Here is a 22,412-nt window from a genome sequence, read left to right as displayed (position 1 = left end):
AAAACAGTGTTAAAAAGTAGTAAACTCTACAAAATTTTTACAGTGTGTATAAGGGACTAAAGCAGCATTGCACCCACTTGCAAATGGATGATTAACCCCTTAGGCCCCAAACCGGATTTGAAAAACGTTAAAACCGTTAATAAACAGTCAAACACACTGTCACAGCTCTGCTGTGGCTCCTACCTGCCCTTAAACACGATTTGTGCAGGAAAAAAACCCCTCTATAGTGGTCCTAGGTGCCAGAGGACTCCTTTAGGGATGCTGGATGTCTCAGTCTGAATATCAACTGCGCATTTAGAGCCTCCCACCATGCACTCGATGTCAGAGGGCCTTAAAAAAGTACTCCTAGGAGTAATCTGACTAGCCATGTGGAAAACTAGGTCCCAAATAAAGATTTATCACCCTCAGAGAAAAAACGTTTTTTCTATAAACCATGCAAACGTTTTGACACTAAGTAATATGAGTATTAACATGAATATTACCCTTTTTTGCAAGCATGATCCCAGTCGTCGTTAAATCACTGCATCAGGCTTACCTCAAATATATAAGGCTCTGTCAGCATTTTCTAGACCTTACCATCTCTCTAGAAATAAATATACTGAACATACCTCAAAGCAGGTAATCTGCAAACCGTCCCCCCAACTGAAGTTTTCTTTCCATATTCTTCAGTTATGTGTGAGAACAGCAATGGACCTTAGTTACAAACCGCTAAGATCATCAACCTCCAGGCAGATTCTTCTTCCAATTTCTGCCTGAGAGTAAAACGCCGGTACAAACAACAAACTCTTGATTGAAGGTACAAACTACACTAAGTCACCACATCTCTCTTACACTTCCTATCTTGTCGAGAGTTGCAAGAGAATGACTGGAGGTGGCAGTTAGGGGAGGAGCTATATAGACAGCTCTGCTGTGGGTGTCCTCTACAACTTCCTGTTGGGAAGGAGAATATCCCACAAGTAATGGATGAACCCGTGGACTGGATACACCTTTACAAGAGAAACTAGGATCAGAACAAGGTTTACCGGAAAATACGGTCCCTTTGATCAAAAGGATGAGACAGGAAAGATATCCTTCTTCCTGAATAAAGGTAGAGAAAACCGTATATCCTCCCTCAAAAAAAGAGATCTATAAGTTCTGCATAAGAATCATAGATCCAATTAGGATGTAAAGCCTCTTCCCTTATTGGACCATGTACCAACAGTGTAAAGAAAATATTCTCACACTGCGAAAGGTACCCTGACAATGATTCCAAAAGTCACCTGAAAGACTTATTATTATTATCATTTATTTGTAAAGCGCCGCCAAATTCCGTAGCGCTGGGTACAATGATAGGGGTATACAATGACAAAGATTTGTGATAAAATACAAAACATAACAAAACTAAACAAATCTAGTAGAAGAGGAAGAGGGCCCTGCTCCAGAGAGCTCACAGTCTATAGGTTTAGGGTGCAGAGACATAAGGTTGGGGTAGCTTGTTTCATCGGTTGTATTTGCAGCAATGAGTCAGGCAGTTCATGTACATGTATTAGTTTGGTTAGGATAAGGGATGGAGGAGAGATGGTAAGCCTCTCTGAATAGGTGAGTTTTCAAGGAGTGTCTGAAGCTATACAAGGTTGGAGACAGTCTTATGGAGCGGGGTAGAGAGTTCCAGAGGACAGGAGCAGCACATGCAAAGTCTTGGAGGCGGGAGTGGGACGTAGAGATAACAGTGTAGAGACGTAGGTCAGAGGTTGATCGAAGAGGACGGGATGGGGAATATTTCTCGATAAGAGAGGAAATATAGTTGGGAGTTAGACTGTTGAGTGCTTTGTAAGTTAGGGTTAATACTTTAAATTGTATTCTGGAGTGTATGGGGAGCCAGTGTAGAGACTGGCAAAGCGGAGCAGCTGATGTAGATCGGCGACTTAGGTGGATGAGTCTAGCAGAAGCATTCATAATAGATTGGAGGGAGGAGACAAGGTGTTTTGGAAGTCTAGCAGAAGCATTCATAATAGATTGGAGGGAGGAGACGAGGTGTTTTGGAAGGCCATTAAGGAGTAGATTGCAATAATCAATGCATGACAAAATTAGGGAATGAATAAGTATTATTGTAGTTTTTTGAGTAAGGAAGGGACGAATTCTGGAAATGTTGCGTAGGTGTGAACGGCAGGATTTGGTAAGCGCTTGTATATGTGGGTTGAATGTGAGTTCTGAGTCTAGTGTGACCCCAAGACAGCGGACCTGGGGTGAGGTGTTGAGAATAGAGTCTCCAACCGTCATAGAAATGTCAAGTGTTGGATGTCGCGAAGAGGGGGGATAAGAAGCAGCTCAGTTTTGGACAGATTGAGTTGGAGGTAGTGTGAAGACATCCAAGAGGAAATTGCAGAGAGGTAGTTAGAAATCTGGTTGAGTAAAGAAGGAGAGATATCAGGAGAGGAAAGATAGATTTGGGTATCATCAGCATATAAGTGGTACTGGAATCCAAAAGGAGGCTATAAGTTTTCCAAGGCAGGATGTATAGAGAGAGAAAAGCAAGGGGCCCAAAACAGAGCCTTGCGGTACTCCAACTGAGAGAGGCATAGGATCACAAGATATGTTGTTAAAGGAAACTGAAAACGAGCGGTTTGACAGATATGCAAACCAGGAGAGGGCTGTGTCTCGGATGCCAAATGAATGTAGTATTTTTAGGAGGAGAGGATTGTCAACTGTGTCAAAAGCTGCGGACAGGTCAAGAAGAATTAGTAAGGAGTAATGGCCTTTTGCTTTAGCTGATAACAGGTCATTTGTTACTTTAGCAAGAGCGGATTCTGTTGAGTGTTTAGGGTGGAAACCAGATTGTAGTGGAGCAAGTAAGGAGTTAGTTGTGAGAAATTGAGTTAGCCGATTATAGACTAGTCGTTCCAATAATTTTGAAGCAAAGGGAAGTAAGGAGACCGGTCGATAGTTAGAAGGCGAGGAGGGGTCGAGTGAGGGCTTTTTTTGGATTGGTATGATTGACGCATGCTTGAATGTGTCAGGAAATGTGCCAGCGGTGAGAGATTGGTTAAAGAGATGAGTTAGGGTAGGGGTTAGTGAAGCAGACAGAGAGGGAATAAGTCGTGAAGGAATAGGGTCAAGTGGGCAGGTTGTGAGATGAGCCAAGGATATGAGTGCAGAGACTTCTTCCTCTGTTACAGGAGGGAAGTAGAATAGATTTTTGTTAATAGACGGGGTGGGTAGGATTGCTGGGTTTGAGGGGTGTGAGGTGCAGATCTCTTTTCTAATGGTGTCAATTTTATTTTTGAAGTGATCGGCAATAATCTGAGCAGTGAGGTTGGTAGTGGGCGGGGGGTAAGGCGGACGTAGAAGGGAGTTAAAGGTTGAGAACAGCTTTCTGGGGTTGGATGTGTGAGATGACACAAGGGAGGAGAAATAGACTTGTTTGGCCAGGCCGAGCGCAGAGTTGTAGGACTTAAGGTTGAATTTATAATGCTGAAAATCAGCACAGATGCATGATTTTCTCCACTGCTGTTCAGCAGCCCGTGAGCATCGCTGAATATATCTGGTCTGTTTAGTGTGACACGGCTGCTGTCGAGTGATTGATGTACGTCGAAGAGTGGAGGGTGCAGTTTTGTCAAGTGTTGATTTTAGTACCGAATTATAATGTAGAGTCACGAGGTTTGGACAAGAGAGAGATGAAATGTCAGAGAGCAGAGGACTCAGTTGAGTGGAAAAGTCTGTGAGATCCCAGTCATTTAAATTCCTGTAAGGTAGCAGTTTTTTGGGGGCTTGCAAAGATGTAGCAGGTAGAGTAAGAGAGAAAGTTAGTAGATGGTGGTCAGAGAGAGGAAAGGGGAGGTTAAGGGAGTTGGAAACAGCACAGAGATTTGTGAAGACCAGGTCTATGGAGTTGCCTTCGCAGTGTGTTAGAGATGTTGTCTCCAACACACTGGGACAGGCCTAAAGAGGTGGTAAGGGATAGAAGTTTAGAGGCAGCAGGCATGTTAGGATTATCAAGGGGTATGTTGAAGTCCCCTAAGATGAGAGAAGGGACATTACAAAAAAGAAAATGTGGAAGCCAGACTTCAAAGTGGTCCAGAAATTGTGATGCTGGGCCAAGGGGCCGATAGATAACTGCAACACGAAGAGCTATAGTGGAGAAGAGGCGGATAGCGTGAACTTGAAAAGATGAGAAGGAAAGAGAGGGGGGTGAAGGAAGAGAATTCCTACACCTCCTCCTTGTTTGTCTCCAGGCCTGGGAGTGTGACTGAAATGCAGGCCGCCATAGGACAGAGAGGCTACAGCAGTTGTGTTAGAGGAGGAAAGTCAAGTTTCAGTGAGGGCTAACAGGTTAAGTGAACATGAAATAAATAGGTTGTGAATAGATGTAAGCTTATTGCATACAGAGCGTGCATTCCAAAGGGAACACAAGAATTGGGGTGTACTAATAGAGGTGCAGTTAATGAGGTTTAGAGGGTTACGTGGGTAAGGTGTATGAGCTGTCATTTGTGGTAGTGATCTGATGGAAGCAGAGGGTGGACCTGGGTTAGGCGAGACATCCCCAGCTGCAAGAAGATGAAAGATGGTGAGCGAAAGAAGATGAGAATGTGTCTTATGTGAGTGTTTAAGTTTAGGATCAGTGAAGCATGGCTGGCTGAGGGATGTGAGATAGGAATAGAGTTCATGTGTGTTGTAGAGAGGGGAAGGTAGAAGAGAAGGAGAAATATGAAAGTTCTGAGTGCTGTTTGTGAATGGAAGAGCTGTGACTTTAAGGAGAAGGGAGGAAAAGGTTAATAAAGATATTAGCAGTTATGATTGTCTTATATGTGTGCGCCTGTGTGCAAACACTGGCTTAAGTTTTAGATGTTTAATCATAATAAAGATATTAGCAAGTGTAGCATGTTTGCATTAAATTTTGGAAATTTGAAAGTACTTATCTCTGTTGTCCACTCCTTTGTCTAACTCTGTTGTTATAACTCTCTCTACACTTATGAACTAGCACACTTGAGAACTGCACACATGCAATGCTGCACTGATGTAACAAGCTGGAGATATTCAATTTAAAGGTAATAACAGTCACATGCTTCTAATTAGCAAAGGTCATGAATTAAAGACTTCCCTCTCTTTGTCAAAACACAAAATCAAGAGAGGAAAAACTGCCCAGAAAACCAAAATGAGAAAGTCTAGCTCCGGCCTCTAGGACCCCAGGATCCATATGATCCAGCATCAAGCGCCCATCCAGAGTAGTACCTAAAACAGGTCCTGTCTGTCATGTAGGGTAGATGGGCCTGCTCTGTCTGGACCGGAATAGCTAGAAATAACAGAATTTATGTTTACCTGATAAATTACTTTCTCCAACGGTGTGTCCGGTCCACGGCGTCATCCTTACTTGTGGGATATTCTCCTCCCCAACAGGAAATGGCAAAGAGCCCAGCAAAGCTGGTCACATGATCCCTCCTAGGCTCCGCCTACCCCAGTCATTCGACCGACGTTAAGGAGGAATATTTGCATAGGAGAAACCATATGTTACCGTGGTGACTGTAGTTAAAGAAAATAAATTATCAGACCTGATTAAAAAAACCAGGGCGGGCCGTGGACCGGACACACCGTTGGAGAAAGTAATTTATCAGGTAAACATAAATTCTGTTTTCTCCAACATAGGTGTGTCCGGTCCACGGCGTCATCCTTACTTGTGGGAACCAATACCAAAGCTTTAGGACACGGATGAAGGGAGGGAGCAAATCAGGTCACCTAAATGGAAGGCACCACGGCTTGCAAAACCTTTCTCCCAAAAATAGCCTCAGAAGAAGCAAAAGTATCAAATTTGTAAAATTTAGAAAAAGTGTGCAGTGAGGACCAAGTCGCTGCCTTACATATCTGATCAACAGAAGCCTCGTTCTTGAAGGCCCATGTGGAAGCCACAGCCTTAGTGGAGTGAGCTGTGATTCTTTCAGGAGGCTGCCGTCCGGCAGTCTCATAAGCCAATCGGATAATGCTTTTAATCCAGAAGGAGAGAGAGGTAGAAGTTGCTTTTTGACCTCTCCGTTTACCAGAATAAACAACAAACAAAGACAAAGTTTGTCTGAAATCCTTAGTAGCTGCTAAGTAAAATTTGAGAGCACGAACTACATCCAAGTTGTGCAACAAACGTTCCTTCTTTGAAACTGGATTAGGACACAAAGAAGACACAACTATCTCCTGGTTAATGTTTTTGTTAGAAACAACTTTTGGAAGAAAACCAGGTTTAGTACGCAAAACCACCTTATCTGCATGGAACACCAGATAAGGAGAAGAACACTGCAGAGCAGATAAGTCTGAAACTCTTCTAGCAGAAGAAATTGCAACCAAAAACAAAACTTTCCAAGATAATAACTTAAAATCAACGGAATGTAAGGGTTCAAACGGAACCCCCTGAAGAACTGAAAGAACTAGGTTGAGACTCCAAGGAGGAGTCAAAATTTTGTAAACAGGCTTGATTCTAACCAGAGCCTGAACAAAGGCTAGAACATCTGGCACAGCTGCCAGCTTTTTGTGAAGTAACACAGACAAGGCAGAAATCTGTCCCATCAAGGAACTTGCAGATAATCCTTTTTCCAATCCTTCTCGAAGGAAGGATAGACTCTTAGGAATCTTAACCTTGTCCCAAGGGAATCCTGCAGATTCACACCAACAGATATACCAAATTATGTGGTAATTTTTCTGGTTACAGGCTTTCAGGCCTGAACAAGAGTATTAATAACAGAATCTGAGAACCCTCGCTTTGATAAGATCAAGCGTTCAATCTCCAAGCAGTCAGCTGGAGTGGGTCGAACGGACCTAGAACAAGAAGGTCTCGTCTCAAAGGTAGCTTCCATGGTGGAGCCGATGACATATTCACCAGATCTGCATACCAAGTCCTGCGTGGCCACGCAGGAGCTATCAAAATCACCGACGCCCTCTCCTGATTGATCCTGGCTACCAGCCTGGGGATGAGAGGAAACGGCGGGAACACATAAGCTAGTTTGAAGGTCCAAGGTGCTACTAGTGCATCCACTAGAGCCGCCTTGGGATCCCTGGATCTGTACCCGTAGTAAGGAACTCTGAAGTTCTGACGAGAGGCCATCAGATCCATGTCTGGAATGCCCCACGGTTGAGTGACTTGGGCAAAGATTTCCGGATGGAGTTCCCACTCCCCCGGATGCAATGTCTGACGACTCAGAAAATCCGCTTCCCAATTTTCCACTCCTGGGATGTGGATAGCAGACAGGTGGCAGGAGTGAGACTCCGCCCATAGAATGATTTTGGTCACTTCTTCCATCGCTAGGGAACTCCTTGTTCCCCCCTGATGGTTGATGTATGAACTTGGCCCTCGCTAGCTGAGGCCAAGCTTTGAGAGCATTGAATATCGCTCTCAGTTCCAGAATATTTATCGGTAGAAGAGATTCTACCCGAGACCAAAGACCCTGAGCTTTCAGGGATCCCCAGACCGCGCCCCAGCCCATCAGACTGGCGTCGGTCGAGACAATGACCCACTCTGGTCTGCGGAAGGTCATCCCTTGTGACAGGTTGTCCAGGGACAGCCACCAACGGAATGAGTCTCTGGTCCTCTGATTTACTTGTATCTTCGGAGACAAGTCTGAATAGTCCCCATTCCACTGACTGAGCATGAACAGTTGTAATGGTCTTAGATGAATGCGCACAAAAGGAACTATGTCCATTGCTGCTACCATCAAACCTATCACTTCAATGCACTGCGCTATGGAAGGAAGAGGAACGGAATGAAGTATCCGACAAGAGTCTAGAAGTTTTGTTTTTCTGGCTTCTGCCAGAAAAATCCTCATTTCTAAGGAGTCTATTATAGTTCCCAAGAAGGGAACCCTCGTTGACGGAGATAGAGAACTCTTTTCCACGTTCACTTTCCATCCGTGAGATCTGAGAAAGGCCAGGACAATGTCCGTGTGAGCCTTTACTTGAGGAAGGGACGACGCTCGAATCAGAATGTCGTCCAAGTAAGGTACTACAGCAATGCCCCTTGGTCTTAGCACCGCCAGAAGGGACCCTAGTACCTATGATAAAATCCTAGGAGCAGTGGCTAATCCGAAAGAAAACGCCACGAACTGGAAATGCTTGTCCAGGAATTCAAACCTTAGGAACCGATGATGTTCCTTGTGGATAGGAATATGTAGATACGCATCCTTGAAATCCACCTTGGTCATGAATTGACCTTCCTGGATGGAAGGAAGAAGTGTTCGAATGGTTTCCATCTTGAACGATGGAACCTTGAGAAACTTGTTCAAGATCTTGAGATCTAAGATTGGTCTGAACGTTCCCTCTTTTTTGGGAACTATGAACAGATTGGAGTAGAACCCCATCCCTTGTTCTCCTAATGGAACAGGATGAATCACTCCCATTTTTAGCAGGTCTTCTACCCAATGTAAGAATGCCTGTCTTCTTATGTGGTCTGAAGACAACTGAGACCTTTGGAACCTCCCCCTTGGAGGAAGCCCCTTGAACTCCAGAGAATAACCTTGGGAGACTATTTCTAGCGCCCAAGGATCCAGAACATCTCTTGCCCCAGCCTGAGCGAAGAGAGAGAGTCTGCCCCCCACCAGATCCGGTCCCGGATCGAGGGCCCGCATTTCATGCTGTCTTGGTAGCAGTGGCAGGTTTCCTGGCCTGCTTTCCTTTGTTCCAGCCTTGCATAGGTCTCCAGGCTGGATTGGCTTGAGAAGTATTACCTTCCTGCTTAGAGGACGTAGCCCTTGGGGCTGAACCGTTTCTGCGAAAGGGACGAAACTTAGGTTTATTTTTGGTCTTGAAAAGACCTATCCTGAGGAAGGGCGTGGCCCTTGCCCCCAGTGATATCAGAGATAATCTCTTTCAAGTCAGGGCCAAAGAGTGTTTTCCCCTTGAAAGGAATGTCAAGCAATTTGTTCTTGGAAGACGCATCCGCTGCCCAAGATTTTAACCAAAGCGCTCTGCGCCACAATAGCAAACCCAGAATTTTTTCGCCGCTAACCTAGCCAATTGCAAGGTGGCGTCTAGGGTGAAAGAATTAGCCAATTTAAGAGCACGAATTCTGTCCATAATCTCCTCATAAGAAGAAGAATTACTAATAATCGCCTTTCCTAGCTCATCAAACTAGAAACACGCGGCTGCAGTGACAGGGACAATGCATGCAATTGGTCGTAGAAGGGAACCTTGCTGAACAAACATCTTTAGCAGACCTTCTAATTTTTTATCCATAGGATCTTGGAAAGCACAACTATCTTCTATGGGTATAGTGGCGCGCTTGTGTAGAGTAGAAACCGCCCCCTCGACCTTGGGGACTGTCTGCCATCAGTCCTTTCTGGGGTCGACTATAGGAAAACAATTTTATAAATATGGGGGGAGGTACTAAAGGTATACCGGGCCTGTCCCATTCTTTACTAACAATGTACGCCACCCGCTTGGATATAGGAAAAGCTTCGGGGGGCCCCGGGGCCTCTAAGAACTTTTCCATTTTACATAGTGGTTCTGGAATGACCAGATAATCACAATCATCCAAATTGGATAACACCTCCTTAAGCAGAGCGCGGAGATGTTCCAACTTAAACTTAAAAATAATCACATCAGGTTCAGCTTGTTGAGAAATGTTTCCTGAATCTGAAATTTCTCCCTCAGACAAAACCACCCTGGCCCCCTCAGACTGGTGTAGGGGCCCTTCAGAAACCATATCATCAGCGTTCTCATGCTCTACAGAATTTTCTAAAACAGAGCAGTCGCGCTTTCACTGATAAGTGGGCATATTGGCTAAAATGTTTTTGATAGAATTATCCATTACAGCCGTTAAATGTTGCATAGTAAGGAGTATTGGCGCACTAGATGTACTAGGGGCCTCCTGTATGGGCAAGACTGGTGTAGACGAAGGAGGGGATGATGCAGTACCATGCTTACTCCCCTCACTTGAGGAATCATCTTGGGCATCATTTTTACTAAATTTTTTTATGACATAAAATACATATAGTTAAATGAGAAGGAACCTAGGTTTCCCCACAGTCAGAACACAATCTATCTGGTAGTTCAGACATGTTAAACAGGCATAAACTTGATAACAAAGCACAAAAAACGTTTTAAAATAAAACCGTTACTGTCACTTTAAATTTTAAACTAAACACACTTTATTACTGCAATTGCGAAAAAGTATGAAGGAATTGTTCAAAATTCACCAAAATTTCACCACAGTGTCTTAAAGCCTTAAAAGTATTGCACACCAAATTTGGAAGCTTTAACCCTTAAAATAACGGAACCGGAGCCGTTTTTATATTTAACCCCTTTACAGTCCCTGGAATCTGCTTTGCTGAGACCCAACCAAGCCCAAAGGGGAATACGATACCAAATGATGCCTTCAGAAAGACTTTTCTATGTATCAGAGCTCCACACACATGCAGCTGCATGCCATGCTGTCCTCAAAAACAAGTGCGCCATACCGGCGCGAAAATGAGGCTCTGACTATGATTAGGGAAAGCCCCTAAAGAATAAGGTGTCAAAAACAGTGCCTGCCGATATAATCATATCAAAATACCCAGAATAAATGATTCCTCAAGGCTAAATATGTGTTAATAATGAATCGATTTAGCCCAGAAAAAGTCTACAGTCTTAATAAGCCCTTGTGAAGCCCTTATTTACTATCTTAATAAACATGGCTTACCGGATCCCATAGGGAAAATGACAGCTTCCAGCATTACATCGTCTTGTTAGAATGTGTCATACCTCAAGCAGTAAGAGACTGCACACTGTTCCCCCAACTGAAGTTAATTGCTCTCAACAGTCCTGTGTGGAACAGCCATGGATTTTAGTTACGGTGCTAAAATCATTTTCCTCATACAAACAGAAATCTTCATCTCTTTTCTGTTTCTGAGTAAATAGTACATACCAGCACTATTTTAAAATAACAAACTCTTGATTGAATAATAAAAACTACAGTTAAACACTAAAAAACTCTAAGCCATCTCCGTGGAGATGTTGCCTGTACAACGGCAAAGAGAATGACTGGGGTAGGCGGAGCCTAGGAGGGATCATGTGACCAGCTTTGCTGGGCTCTTTGCCATTTCCTGTTGGGGAGGAGAATATCCCACAAGTAAGGATGACGCCGTGGACCGGACACACCTATGTTGGAGAAAACTCCTTCTCTTGTGTAGAAGGAAAGAGCAGACTTAACTAGTACTCAAAAGAGGTCCTGCCTGTCATCTGGGATACGACATGTCTGCCAGAAATACTCAAACTAGCTGCAAATTCTTAAGTTCCAGCAGAGTTAGAAAACCTGAAAAGAAACAAATTAAAGGAATATAAGCTCCATGGCTTAAATTTTTGTCTCCAAATTTATTGAGGGAATCATCACCCCAAACAGAGACCTAAGTGCTTCCACCGGAAGTCTAGTATCAATCCCATGTGATGAAACGTCTTCCAAAAAAAGTTTCTAAAATAACCCAGAGCTCTAAAAACAAAAACAAAAAACAATCCGAAAAGGATTAGAAAAGAAAATAGTCAAGTGCACCAAAGTGATAGCCAAAGGAGTGTGCCAAAACAAAGAAACAGGTCCAGCCTGTCATACGATACAAACCCCCTAGAGCTCGGAACTGGGATTCTAAATAAAAATATATTCAAATAGACATATAGACGATAAGGAATAGGATCTCCATCCCTCTCCACTCGTCTAGTCAAGATCGCTATCTGATTTAGAGGACTGAGATTCAACTGACGGATCAGTACTGGGAAGAATCCAAAAATAGTATCCAGCACTGGAACCCAAAAAGGGGGGAGAACAAATACAAGCTACTACCTGCTTGTAGATACCAAATGTAATACACCAAACGAAGAGTTCTCCTTAAAATCCTCAATTTTATTGTAGTTGTATAACTGTTATACAACTACAATATAATTGAGGATTTTAAGGAGAACTCTTCGTTTGGTGTATTACATTTGGGATCAGTACTGGGAACCTCTAACATCACCAAAACCTCTCTCAGAAGTAAATGTAGGCGTGCCATTCTAAATCTAAATCCTCCTCAGTCGGAGGAATCAAGACAGGCGACTCCGACCCTGGAGGTTCTCCCTCTGAAGCCTCAGAGGGAACGGCCTCCCCAGATGACTGATTGGACTCAATCGTCATTTTACACGACGGTCCATGGGCAGGAGTGCATGGATTAACCCTTCGCTTACACGTAGCAGGAAGAGGCAAACTCGCTAAAGCCATAGAAATGGCCATGCGAAACCGCGCAGTAACCTCTGGCGGAAAAAAAGTCTCCTTCAGATGAAGGAGTAATGGTACTCAGGGGAACTGCATGTGTTGGAATAGAAGATTCTAGGGAACACACCTCACGGACGAGGAATCCTCAGAGGCGGACTGCTCAGTGGTCTCTAACCTCTCAACATTGGTTGAAGAGAACACCCTATTGTGGCATACAGAACATAATTGAGCGGGCTGGTCTACCCGGGCCTCCTCACAATATACGCAGGTATCAAAATCTGTATCAGAGGAATCCCCCTCTAAAAAAAAAAATCAGAATCCTCCATAACTACTAATTTAAATTATAGAGAAACAACTGGCACCTTATATCCCCAATGGCTGGGGCACTCACCACCTCCTAATGACCCAGACAGGTAGAGAAATTAGCTACTCTACGCAGACCTGACCACTCGGTCAGGAATCGGAAATAGAAAACAAAACGTGACCACTCCCAGTCACATGGTGCATCATGCAGGACCGCTTCTGCTAAGGAAAAGCATGCCAGTTTAATAAAACTGTCCAGCTCTCCAAAATTAACTTGTATTCCGTATCAGCCTATGAGCCCAAAACGTCTCCTATACATAAGTTGCCGAATCACATAACAAATATGATTAAAAGACCCCACTGTTCAATAATCCCCCTCAGGAGATATTAACCCTTGATTCCATAAAGATAAAGGAGTCCCACTGTGACCCTGTCTTCTTTCGTTAGCATGTGTGTAAAAAAAATGAAACTATCTTACTGAAATCTATGCCGTGGAACAGTAACACAGTCCTTGAAGTTTGACAGATTGTAGCAGCGCTTCTGACATGGACTTGAGTGAAGAAAGCAGGCAGCGAAACTCGTCAAAGCTGATTGCTTAAGGAGCTGTTAATATGAGTCTGGATGGTTTTGCAGAAAGACTCTACCTGCATCTCCAGACTAACTTTCATCAATGCTGACAAGAGGCTGACAAGACTACTTAAAACTCCAGTCCCATCTAGAAAGGGCAAATACCCTTCCAAAGGAACTACTTCGTAATCTTCTAACACTTCTCTGCCATCCTCCTGTGACGAAAGGCAAAGAATGACTGGGGGATGAGGGAAGTGGGGGAAGGGGGGTTATGTCTTTGGCATTACTTTTTGGTAATTAGAAGGCCGCTAAATGCCGCTGTGCACCACACTTGTATTATGCCCAGCAGAGAGAAGCCCAGGGCATAAGGGGTTAACAATGTTATACATTTACAAGAGCACTAGATGACAGCAGTGTTTTCTGTCATGTAGTGCTCCAGACACGTCCATGCTAACTACCTACATAGGTATGCTCCTACCTCAACATAGACTAGCAAGAGAACAAAGCAAATATTATAAAATGGAAAGCATTTAAAATTTTGTATGTGCTGAGTCTTGAAACAAAATTGTGTTTAATGCCTGTTTTTTTTATCTTACCTTCAGAGAGTCCTGAATGGATTTTCACCTTCAAACTATCCTTTTCATCTATCTCATTCTCGTCTTCGTCACTAAGTGTGTCTAAATTGTCTTGTTGGATACCTATTAAAGTCAGAAGAAACCCAAATGTGTTGTTTTTAGCACCACAAACTTTCTTTATAGAAACAAAAAGCGCTGATGTATACAATGTGACAAAGACACATGGTGCTACATTATTGCCACAAACTCATAAAACGGTGCTAATATACCAACTAGCACGTGAAGATAGGTTACACATAAATAGAGAATTACTGGATAAAGGCCTAACATTTTTTCAGCACTGGTTTATATATCGTCAATGCATCTCATATATAACCAAGAACAGGCATACCTTGTTTTATTGTGCTTTGCTTTATTGCGTTTCGCAGATATTGCTCTTTTTACAAATTTAAGGTTTGTGGAACCCTGTGTTAAGCAAGTCTATTGGCGACATTTTTCCAACAAATATACACATATAAACAATTAAATGCACATATATAGACACACATATATACATAACACCAGCAAAAAGATTATGACTCGCTGAAGACTCAGATGATGATTAGCATTTTTAAGTAATACATGTTTAAATTAACCCCTTAAGGACCGGGCATTTCAGACAAAAACTTCCCCAAAAGACCAGAGCATTTTTAGCATTTTTGCCATCACTACATTTAAACAAAAATAAAGCCTTTTTTATATTTACCTATCAAAATGATATATTTATTTTAGTAGTCAACCCAAAGTATTGATCTAGGCCCATATTGGTATATTTCATGCCACCATTTCACCGCCAAATGCGATCAAATAAAAAAATTTGTTAACTTTTTCACAATTTTAGGTTTCTCACTGAAATTATTTACAAACAGCTTGTGCAATCATGGCACAAATGGCTGCACATGCTTTTCTGGGATCCCATTGGTTCAGAAATAGCAGACATATATGGCTTTGGCATTGCTTTCCGCTAATTAAAAGGCCGCTAAATGATGCTGTGCACCACACTTGTATTATGCACAACAGTGAAGGGGTTAATTAGGTAGCTTGTAGGGTTAATTTTAGCTTTAGTGTAGAGATCAGCCTCCCACCTGACACATCCCACCCCTAATCCCTCCCTGACCCCTGTCAAAAAGCTCTCTTCCCTCTCCCACCCCCCAAAGATCACCCCCATCTTAAGTACTGTCAGAAAGTCTGCCAGTATAAAAAAAAAACATAATTTATGCTTACCAGATAAATTCCTTTCCTTCCTGGCAGGGAGAGTCCACAACATCATTCCTTACTGTTGGGAAATACAACACCTGGCCACCAGGAGGAGGCAAAGACACCCCAGCCAAAGGCTTAAATATCCCTCCCACTTCCCCTATCCCCCAGTCATTCTGCCGAGAGAACAAGGAAAAGTAGGAGAAACATCAGGGTATAAAGTTGCCAGAAGAAAAATATAAAAAAGGGAGCCGCCCAACGAAAAATAAATTATGGGCAGGGTCATGGACTCTCCCTGCCAGGAAGGAAAGGAATTTATCTGGAAAGCATAAATTATGTTTTCCTTCCATAAGGCAGGTAAAGTCCACGACTTCATTCCTTACTGTTGGGAAAACTATACCCAAGCTCCAGAGGACAATGAATGAATAACGGGAGGGAACAAAAAAAGAGGCGGACCCTATTCTGAGGGCACAACAGCCTGCAAAACTTTTCTCCCGAAAGCTGTTTCAGCCGAAGCAAACACATCAAACTTGTAAAATTTAGAAAAAGTGTGTAAGGAGGACCAGGTAGCCACCTTACAAATCTGATCCATAGAGGCTTCGTTCTTAAAAGTCCAGGAGGAAGTCACTGCTCTAATGGATTGAGCCACTATCCTCTCAGGAGGCTGTCGCCCACGCTGTCATAAGCTAAGCGGATGACACTCCTCAACCAGATAGATAGGGAAGTCGTAGTAGCCTTCTGCCCCTTACGCTTCCCCGTATAGATGACAAAACGAAGAGGAAGATTGTCTGAATTCCTTAGTAGCCTGAAGATAGAACTTCAAAGCACGAACCACATCTAGATTGTGAAGCAAGCGTTCCTTTGCTGAAAAAGGATTAGGTCACAAGGAGGAAGGAACAACAATTTCTTTATTAATGTTACAATCCGACACCACCTTAGGGTGGAACCCTAATTTAGTAGATAAAACTGCCTTATCAGCATGGAAAACAAGATAAGGGGAGTCCCATTACAAAGCAGAAATCTCAAACTCTGCGCACAGAGGCAAAAGCCAGCAACAAAAGAACCTTTTAAGATAACAATTTAATGTCAACAGTATGCATAGTTTCAAACGGAGCCTGCTGCAAAACAATAAGAACAAGATTTAGGCACCAAGGCAGAGCCCCAGATCTAAACACAGGTCTGATCCTAGTCAGAGCCTTAAAGGACCAGTCAACACAGTAGATTTGCATAATCAAGACAATGCAATAGCACTTAGTATGAACTTCAAATGAGTAGTAGAATTTTTTTCTGACAATTTTAAAAGCTATGTCTTTTTCCACTCCACCTGTACCATGTGACAGCCATCAGCCAATCACAAATGCATACACGTACCATGTGACAGCCATCAGCCATTCACAAATGCATACACACTTATTCTTGCACATGCTCAGTAGGAGGTGGTGACTCAAAAAGTTTAAATATAAAAAGACTGTGTACATTTAGTTAATGGAAGTAAATTGGAAAGTTGTTTAAAATGGCATGCTCTATCTGAATAATGAAAGTTTAATTTTGATTGAGTGTCCCTTTAACAAAGGACTGCACATCAGGAAGCTCAGTCAATCTCTTGTACAGTAACACCAACAGAGCCGATATCTGTCCCTTCAGGGAACTAGCAGATAGACCCTTCTCCAGTCCATCCTGGAGAAAAGATAAAATTCTGGCAACCTTAACCTTATGCCAGGAAAAGCCACGCTCTTCAGACCACTACAAGTAAGTCTTTATTGTAGATACGACGATTAACTGGTTTACGAGCTTGAACAAGAGTGTCGATAACACTCTCAGAGAACCCTCTCTTGGCTAAGACTAAGCGTTCAATCTCCACGCAGTCAGCCTCAGAAAAACAGAATTTATGTTTACCTGATAAATTTCTTTCTCCAACGGTGTGTCCGGTCCACGGCGTCATCCTTACTTGTGGGATATTCTCTTCCCCAACAGGAAATGGCAAAGAGCCCAGCAAAGCTGGTCACATGATCCCTCCTAGGCTCCGCCTACCCCAGTCATTCGACCGACGTTAAGGAGGAATAATAGCATAGGAGAAACCATATGGTACCGTGGTGACTGTAGTTAAAGAAAATAAATTATCAGACCTGATTAAAAAACCAGGGCGGGCCGTGGACCGGACACACCGTTGGAGAAAGAAATTTATCAGGTAAACATAAATTCTGTTTTCTCCAACATAGGTGTGTCCGGTCCACGGCGTCATCCTTACTTGTGGGAACCAATACCAAAGCTTTAGGACACGGATGAAGGGAGGGAGCAAATCAGGTCACCTAAATGGAAGGCACCACGGCTTGCAAAACCTTTCTCCCAAAAATAGCCTCAGAAGAAGCAAAAGTATCAAACTTGTAAAATTTGGTAAAAGTGTGCAGTGAAGACCAAGTCGCTGCCCTACATATCTGATCAACAGAAGCCTCGTTCTTGAAGGCCCATGTGGAAGCCACAGCCCTAGTGGAATGAGCTGTGATTCTTTCGGGAGGCTGCCGTCCGGCAGTCTCGTAAGCCAATCTGATGATGCTTTTAATCCAAAAAGAGAGAGAGGTAGAAGTTGCTTTTTGACCTCTCCTTTTACCTGAATAAACAACAAACAAGGAAGATGTTTGTCTAAAATCCTTTGTAGCATCTAAATAGAATTTTAGAGCGCGAACAACATCCAAATTGTGCAACAAGCGTTCCTTCTTTGAAACTGGTTTCGGACACAGAGAAGGTACGATAATCTCCTGGTTAATGTTTTTGTTAGAAACAACTTTTGGAAGAAAACCAGGTTTAGTACGTAAAACCACCTTATCTGCATGGAACACCAGATAAGGAGGAGAACACTGCAGAGCAGATAATTCTGAAACTCTTCTAGCAGAAGAAATTGCAACTAAAAACAAAACTTTCCAAGATAATAACTTAATATCAACGGAATGTAAGGGTTCAAACGGAACCCCCTGAAGAACTGAAAGAACTAAATTGAGACTCCAAGGAGGAGTCAAAGGTTTGTAAACAGGCTTGATTCTAACCAGAGCCTGAACAAAGGCTTGAACATCTGGCACAGCTGCCAGTATTTTGTGAAGTAACACCGACAAGGCAGAAATCTGTCCCTTCAGGGAACTTGCCGATAATCCTTTTTCCAATCCTTCTTGAAGGAAGGATAGAATCCTAGGAATCTTAACCTTGTCCCAAGGGAATCCTTTAGATTCACACCAACAGATATATTTTTTCCAAATTTTGTGGTAAATCTTTCTAGTTACAGGCTTTCTGGCCTGAACAAGAGTATCGATAACAGAATCTGAGAAACCTCGCTTCGATAAAATCAAGCGTTCAATCTCCAAGCAGTCAGCTGGAGTGAAACCAGATTCGGATGTTCGAACGGACCCTGAACAAGAAGGTCTCGTCTCAAAGGTAGCTTCCAAGGTGGAGCCGATGACATATTCACCAGATCTGCATACCAAGTCCTGCGTGGCCACGCAGGAGCTATCAAGATCACCGACGCCCTCTCCTGATTGATCCTGGCTACCAGCCTGGGGATGAGAGGAAACGGCGGGAACACATAAGCTAGTTTGAAGGTCCAAGGTGCTACTAGTGCATCCACTAGAGCCGCCTTGGGATCCCTGGATCTGGACCCGTAGCAAGGAACTTGGAAGTTCTGACGAGAGGCCATCAGATCCATGTCTGGAATGCCCCATAGTTGAGTGACTTGGGCAAAGATTTCCGGATGGAGTTCCCACTCCCCCGGATGCAATGTCTGACGACTCAGAAAATCCGCTTCCCAATTTTCCACTCCCGGGATGTGGATAGCAGACAGGTGGCAGGAGTGAGACTCCGCCCATAGAATAATCTTGGTCACTTCTTCCATCGCTAGGGAACTCCTTGTTCCCCCCTGATGGTTGATGTACGCAACAGTCGTCATGTTGTCTGATTGAAACCGTATGAACTTGGTCCTCGCTAGCTGAGGCCAAGCCTTGAGAGCATTGAATATCGCTCTCAGTTCCAGAATATTTATCGGTAGAAGAGATTCTTCCCGAGACCAAAGACCCTGAGCTTTCAGGGATCCCCAGACCGCGCCCCAGCCCATCAGACTGGCGTCGGTCGTGACAATGACCCACTCTGGTCTGCGGAATGTCATCCCACGTGACAGGTTGGCCAGGGACAGCCACCAACGGAGTGAGTCTCTGGTCCTCTGATTTACTTGTATCTTTGGAGACAAGTCTGTATAGTCCCCATTCCACTGACTGAGCATGCACAGTTGTAATGGTCTTAGATGAATGCGCGCAAAAGGAACTATGTCCATTGCCGCTACCATCAACCCGATCACTTCCATGCACTGAGCTATGGAAGGAAGAGGAACGGAATGAAGTATCCGACAAGAGTCCAGAAGTTTTGTCTTTCTGGCCTCTGTTAGAAAAATCCTCATTTCTGAGGAGTCTATAATTGTTCCCAAGAAGGGAACCCTTGTTGACGGGGATAGAGAACTCTTTTCCACGTTCACTTTCCAGCCGTGAGATCTGAGAAAGGCCAGGACGATGTCCGTGTGAGCCTTTGCTCGAGGGAGGGACGACGCTTGAATCAGAATGTCGTCCAGGTAAGGTACTACTGCAATGCCCCTTGGTCTTAGCACCGCTAGAAGGGACCCTAGTACCTTTGTGAAAATCCTTGGAGCAGTGGCTAATCCGAAAGGAAGCGCCACAAACTGGTAATGTTTGTCCAGGAATGCAAACCTTAGGAACCGATGATGTTCCTTGTGGATAGGAATATGTAGATACGCATCCTTTAAATCCACCGTGGTCATGAATTGACCTTCCTGGATGGAAGGAAGGATAGTTCGAATGGTTTCCATCTTGAACGATGGGACCTTGAGAAATTTGTTTAAGATCTTGAGATCTAAGATTGGTCTGAACGTTCCCTCTTTTTTGGGAACTATGAACAGATTGGAGTAGAACCCCATCCCTTGTTCTCTTAATGGAACAGGATGAATCACTCCCATTTTTAACAGGTCTTCTACACAATGTAAGAACGCCTGTCTTTTTATGTGGTCTGAAGACAACTGAGACCTGTGGAACCTCCCCCTTGGGGGAAGTCCCTTGAATTCCAGAAGATAACCCTGGGAGACTATTTCTAGCGCCCAAGGATCCAGAACATCTCTTGCCCAAGCCTGAGCGAAGAGAGAGAGTCTGCCCCCCACCAGATCCGGTCCCGGATCGGGGGCCAATATTTCATGCTGTCTTGGTAGCAGTGACAGGTTTCTTGGCCTGCTTTCCCTTGTTCCAGCCTTGCATTGGTCTCCAAGCTGGCTTGGCTTGAGAAGTATTACCCTCTTGCTTAGAGGACGTAGCACTTTGGGCTGGTCCGTTTTTACGAAAGGGACGAAAATTAGGTCTATTTTTTGCCTTGAAAGGCCTATCCTGAGGAAGGGCGTGGCCCTTACCCCCAGTGATATCAGAGATAATCTCTTTCAAGTCAGGGCCAAACAGCGTTTTCCCCTTGAAAGGAATGTTTAGTAGCTTGTTCTTGGAAGACGCATCAGCCGACCAAGATTTCAACCAAAGCGCTCTGCGCGCCACAATAGCAAACCCAGAATTCTTAGCCGCTAACCTAGCCAATTGCAAAGTGGCGTCTAGAGTGAAAGAATTAGCCAATTTGAGAGCATTGATTCTGTCCATAATCTCCTCATAAGGAGGAGAATCACTATCGAGCACCTTTATCAGTTCATCAAACCAGAAATATGCAGCTGTAGTGACAGGGACAATGCATGAAATGGGTTGTAGAAGGTAACCCTGCTGAACAAACATCTTTTTAAGCAAACCTTCTAATTTTTTATCCATAGGATCTTTGAAAGCACAACTATCCTCTATGGGTATAGTGGTGCGTTTGTTTAAAGTAGAAACCGCTCCCTCGACCTTGGGGACTGACTGCCATAAGTCCTTTCTGGGGTCGACCATAGGAAACAATTTTTTAAATATGGGGGGAGGGACGAAAGGAATACCGGGCCTTTCCCATTCTTTATTAACAATGTCCGCCACCCGCTTGGGTATAGGAAAAGCTTCTGGGAGCCCCGGCACCTCTAGGAACTTGTCAATTTTACATAGTTTCTCTGGAATGACCAACTTTTCACAATCATCCAGAGTGGATAATACCTCCTTAAGCAAAATGCGGAGATGTTCCAACTTAAATTTAAATGTAATCACATCAGATTCAGCCTGATGAGAAATGTTCCCTGAATCAGTAATTTCTCCCTCAGACAAAACCTCCCTGGCCCCCTCAGATTGGATTAGGGGCCCTTCAGAGATATTAATATCAGCGTCGTCATGCTCTTCAGTAACTAAAACAGAGCAGCCACGCTTACGCTGACAAGGGTTCATTTTGGCTAAAATGTTTTTGACAGAATTATCCATTACAGCCGTTAATTGTTGCATAGTAAGGAGTATTGGCGCGCTAGATGTACTAGGGGCCTCCTGAGTGGGCAAGACTCGTGTAGACGAAGGAGGGAATGATGCAGTACCATGCTTACTCCCCTCACTTGAGGAATCATCTTGGGCATCATTGTCATTATCACATAAATCACATTTATTTAAATGAATAGGAATTCTGGCTTCCCCACATTCAGAACACAGTCTATCTGGTAGTTCAGACATGTTAAACAGGCATAAACTTGATAAGAAAGTACAAAAAAACGTTTTAAAATAAAACCGTTACTGTCACTTTAAATTTTAAACTGAACACACTTTATTACTGCAATTGCGAAAAAACATGAAGGAATTGTTCAAAAATCACCAAATTTTCACCACAGTGTCTTAAAGCCTTAAAAATATTGCACACCAAATTTGGAAGCTTTAACCCTTAAAATAACGGAACCGGAGCCGTTTTAAGCTTTAACCCCTTTACAGTCCCTGGTATCTGCTTTGCTGAGACCCAACCAAACCCAAAGGGGAATACGATACCAAATGACGCCTTCAGAAAGTCTTTTCTAAGTATCAGAGCTCCTCTCACATGCGACTGCATGCCATGCCTCTCAAAAACAAGTGCGCCACACCGGCGCGAAAATGAGACTCTGCTTATGCTTTGGGAAAGCCCCTAAGAAATAAGGTGTCTAATACAGTGCCTGCCGATATTATTATATCAAAATACCCAGATAAAATGATTCCTCAAGGCTAAATATGTGTTAATAATGAATCGATTTAGCCCAGAAAAGTCTACAGTCTAAATAAGCCCTTGTGAAGCCCTTATTTACGATCGTAATAAATATGGCTTACCGGATCCCATAGGGAAAATGACAGCTTCCAGCATTACATCGTCTTGTTAGAATGTGTCATACCTCAAGCAGCAAGAGACTGCACACTGTTCCCCCAACTGAAGTTAATTGCTCTCAACAGTCCTGTGTGGAACAGCCATGGATTTTAGTTACGGTTGCTAAAATCATTTTCCTCATACAAACAGAAATCTTCATCTCTTTTCTGTTTCTGAGTAAATAGTACATACCAGCACTATTTCAAAATAACAAACTCTTGATTGAATAATAAAAAACTACAGTTAAACACTAAAAAACT

General features: G+C 43.4%; 1 protein-coding gene across 1 annotated transcript in view; it reads right to left on the bottom strand.

The window, feature by feature from the left end:
* Window positions 1-22,412, bottom strand: part of LOC128638502 (histone-lysine N-methyltransferase PRDM9-like) — a 301,277-nt gene that overhangs the window by 46,529 nt on the left and 232,336 nt on the right. Inside the window, exon 7 of the mRNA XM_053690491.1 lies at window positions 13,633-13,734. Coding sequence (XP_053546466.1) covers window positions 13,633-13,734 — 102 coding nt within the window. The remainder of the gene's footprint in view (window positions 1-13,632; window positions 13,735-22,412) is intronic.

Source organism: Bombina bombina, chromosome 8 (assembly GCF_027579735.1).
Source record: "Bombina bombina isolate aBomBom1 chromosome 8, aBomBom1.pri, whole genome shotgun sequence".
NCBI lineage: Eukaryota > Metazoa > Chordata > Amphibia > Anura > Bombinatoridae > Bombina > Bombina bombina.
This window is presented reverse-complemented; position numbering and strand designations above follow the sequence as displayed.